This window comes from Arachis stenosperma, chromosome 3 (genome assembly GCF_014773155.1).
Source record: "Arachis stenosperma cultivar V10309 chromosome 3, arast.V10309.gnm1.PFL2, whole genome shotgun sequence".
NCBI lineage: Eukaryota > Viridiplantae > Streptophyta > Magnoliopsida > Fabales > Fabaceae > Arachis > Arachis stenosperma.
The window spans coordinates 49,465,462-49,469,004 of NC_080379.1; the positions used below are offsets into that span (position 1 = coordinate 49,465,462).

At 44.6% G+C, this 3,543-nt stretch overlaps 2 protein-coding genes across 2 annotated transcripts; both read right to left on the bottom strand.

The window, feature by feature from the left end:
* Positions 1–741: 741 nt before the first annotated feature.
* On the bottom strand, positions 742–1,290 carry LOC130966076 (uncharacterized). Its single transcript, XM_057890837.1, has 2 exons — positions 1,072–1,290; positions 742–891 (listed from the first exon to the last, which is right to left on the bottom strand). The coding sequence occupies exons 1-2, from the start codon at positions 1,288–1,290 to the stop codon at positions 742–744; spliced, it is 369 nt and encodes a 122-aa protein (XP_057746820.1).
* Positions 1,291–2,031: 741 nt separating this feature from the next.
* Positions 2,032–2,976, bottom strand: LOC130966078 (uncharacterized). Its single transcript, XM_057890839.1, has 2 exons — positions 2,333–2,976; positions 2,032–2,287 (listed from the first exon to the last, which is right to left on the bottom strand). Exons 1-2 carry the CDS (start codon positions 2,974–2,976, stop codon positions 2,032–2,034), a joined length of 900 nt encoding a protein of 299 aa, XP_057746822.1.
* Positions 2,977–3,543: the final 567 nt, after the last annotated feature.

Below are 3,543 nucleotides of genomic sequence, written 5' to 3' on the forward strand. Positions count from 1 at the left end.
TTTCCGAATAAAGTATGGACTATCTATATTGCTGGAAAGCTCTGGAGTCTACTTCCAACGCCGTTGAGAGCGCGCCATTGGAGTTCTGTAGCTCCAGAAAATCCATTTTGAGTGAAGGGAAGTCAGATTCCAACAGCATCAGCAGTCCTTTTGTCAGCCTTTTTTCAGAGTTTGCTCAAGTCCCTCAATTTCAGCCAGAAATTACCTGAAATCACAGAAAAATACACAAACTCATAGTAAAGTCCAGAAATGTGAATTTAACATAAAAACTAATGAAAACATCCCTGAAAGTAGCTTAAACTTACTAAAAACTACCTAAAAACAATGCCAAAAAGCGTATAAATTATCCGCTCATCAGCCACCCTTCACTGATAAGGTGTGACTAGCTAGCATAATGTTTGGGTTCAGATTATTACAGGAACAGACCACCTTCTTCCACAACAGGCAGTCCTCCTTTGAAAACCTCCACCACCACTTAAACAACAGTGCTGTGTTTCGAAGCACTACATCTCCGACCCCCAAGCCTCCAGCCTTCTTTGGAGCCTGAACCACTTTCCACTTTACTAGAGGCATCCCATAGCTACCATCCTCCTTACGCCATATAAATCTCCTTTGCAGTGCAATCAACTTATCAGCGACCGCTTTTGGCATCTTGTATAGACTAAGGTAATAGATCGGTAAGCTATTCAACACCGATTTAATGAGAACTAGTTTGCCTGCTTTGTTCAGAACCTTCGCTTTCTATAAGGTGAGCTTCTCTTCCACCTTATCTATGATTGGCTTCCAAGTCTTCACTAGTCTTGGATTAGCTCCTAACGAAATCTCAAGGTATCGAACTGGTAGACCAGCTTGTTTACACCCCAAAAGGCCACACACCTGCTCCACCCATTCCTGTTCACAGTTAATCGGGATCAAATTCGACTTATCAAAATTGATACTCAATCCAGACATCAACTCAAAACAACACAGCATCTTCTTATAGTTCACAATTGTTTCTGTCTCCGTAGGGCAAAACAAGATCGTATCATCCGCAAATTAAAGATGCGACAACTCAACATGATCTCTCCCTACCAGTAACGGAGTAATGTGCCTATTCCTCACGGCCTCCCCCAACATCCTATGCAACACATCAACCAAAAGCACAAACAGCAGAGGAGATAGTGGATCACCTTGTCTCAACCCCCTCTCCATTTTGAACGGTCTGGTTGGAGATCCATTAACCAGCACAGACATAGATGCCGTACTTAGACACTCTTTCACCCTATTCCTCCACCTTTGTCCGAACCCCATCTTCTGAAGTACTATATCCACAAAACTCTATCTGACTCTATCATAAGCTTTTTGGAAGTCAAGCTTAATGATTGCCGCCTTCTTTCGACTCGTTTTAAGCCATTGAACCGTCTCACAAGCAATGAGGGCGCCATCGTGTATTTTCCTCCCTTGGACAAATGCACTATGTGTCTCTCCTACCAACCCTGGCATGACTGTTCTCATTCTTCGCACCAACACCTTGGATATCACCTTATACACACAACCCACCATACTAATCGGCCGAAAATCCATAATCTCTCTAGCACCCACTAGCTTCGGAGCTAGCATCACCCACGTGACATTTGCATCCGATGGTAGCCTAGCAGTCTGAAAGAACTCCATAACTGCTCCAATGAAATCCTGCCCAATATCCCCCCATCATTTTTTGATGAAGTTCATATCGTATCCATCACTACCTAGGGCTTTAGAGGATTCACAGTCCCAAACTGCCTCCCTGATTTCCTCCACCGACGGCATAGTCTCCAGAGCTACAGCTTCAGCTCCATCAATCTGTCTCACCAATCCATCCCTAAAGCCAATCCTCGGAGCATATTCCTGCCAATACAGCTCCTTGTAGAACCCTCTAATCGCCACTTTTATTCTTGCCTGATTCCTCACTAACCGACTATGAATCATCAGCGCATCAATCCTGTTATTCCGTCTTCTAGCCGATGCTATGTTGTGAAAGTACCTAGTATTCTTATCCATGTTTTGAGCATGCTAAGACCGTGACATCTGCTTCCAGTGGACCTCCTTCCTGACATACCATTTCTCAGAAAAGCTCACCAACACCTTTCTTCTAGCCTCCGTTGTACCATCATATGCGCCTTCGCTAACCATCGTATCCAGCTTCTGAATCTCCTCCTCCAACATCTTCAGTCTTTTATCCATGTTCCCAAAATTTTCCTTGTGCCAATTTCGCAAAGGACCTGTCAAAGCCTTCAGCTTACTAGTGAACTGAGCATCTCCCAGGTTCCTTCATTCATTTTTAACCATCCTTAGAAAACCCTCATGCGTAAACCAGGAATCCAGGGTTCTGAAAGGACGCAGGCCACCACCTAGTCTGTTACCTTCCATAATCAACGGGCAGTGATCTGATAGCCCTCTTGGGCCACCTTTCAAACGAATTTTCGAGAACTCCTTCATCCACTCTACAGTAACCAAGACCCTATCAATCCTACTACATGATCGACCTTTGAACCACGTGAACTTCCTATCATTGAGAGATAAGTCCATCAACTGCATATCCTGAACCCAATCCTTAAAATCTTCCGCTGTCCCTGTTAAACTACTAGCCCCTTTGCGTTCTTCGACATGTAAAATCTCATTAAAATCTCCCAATAAGCAAACAGGAACCTGACACAAACATACAATATAACTCAACTCCTCCCACACCACCCGCTTCTCCTCCCTTCCGTGCGCCCCATACACCAAACAGAAAGCACAATGAAAATTATTTTTTGTCAACACTCCTTCAACACACAACCACCTCTCCCTCTTATAACAGTTGTTGGACCTAAACATGTCATCATCCCAAACTAGCAGTAAACCCCCAGAAGCTTCGACAGATTCTACAAACTCCCAACCCACATTACTGCACCCCCAAATTCTTGCAACATCAAATTTAGATATCTCATGCCTCTTAGTTTCAATCAACCCTAACATGTTTAGCTTATAATTGTTCCGCAAAGATTTAACCAAACTGAATTTTCCGTCCCCCCTCAACCCCCTAATATTCCAACAACCAAACTTCATTTAAAAACCTTTTTACTCACCTTATTGTGATTCTTAGGCCGACTTCGTTTGGCCTTCTCTTTCTATTTTGCCAGCTTTCTCTTCACCGCTAATTCTTCATTCTGTGCCTGTAAAATTGCCATAATATCCACCTCTTTATCATATAAAACAGCACCCGATTCCACTGCCAAAGTCCACGCTTCCTGATTTTCCTGTACCTGCTGTTGTTCCAGGTTTCTGTCATCAACTATCTCCTTCCGTGGCTCTTCATGAAGCTCTACCCCGGCAACTTCCCCCGCTCCCCTGTGTCCATCAGCCCCTTCGCGCACCTCTGTATTAGGCCTTATGTCCCTTATCATTGCCGTCGAACTCCCATATGCGTGTGTCGGAGTACCCGAGCTGGTTCCACAAGCAGGCGTTCTCCCCTATCCTCAGCCGTCTCCTTCAAACCTTTTGTCACCGCCCGCAGCGCCCCCGGTTTGACGTCTCCATCCTGAT

Bases quoted from the DNA above. Each gene is read 5' to 3' on its own strand.
- LOC130966076 (XM_057890837.1), bottom strand. From the start codon at position 1,290: ATGGGGTTCGGACAAAGGTGGAGGAATAGGGTGAAAGAGTGTCTAAGT. The intron at 892-1,071 runs GTAGGGAGAGAT...AACTGTGAACAG, and splicing joins GGCACATTACTCCGTTACTG to GAATGGGTGGAGCAGGTGTG.
- LOC130966078 (XM_057890839.1), bottom strand. From the start codon at position 2,976: ATGTTAGGGTTGATTGAAACTAAGAGGCATGAGATATCTAAATTTGAT. The intron at 2,288-2,332 runs GTTTACGCATGA...AAATGAATGAAG, and splicing joins TTCAGAACCCTGGATTCCTG to GAACCTGGGAGATGCTCAGT.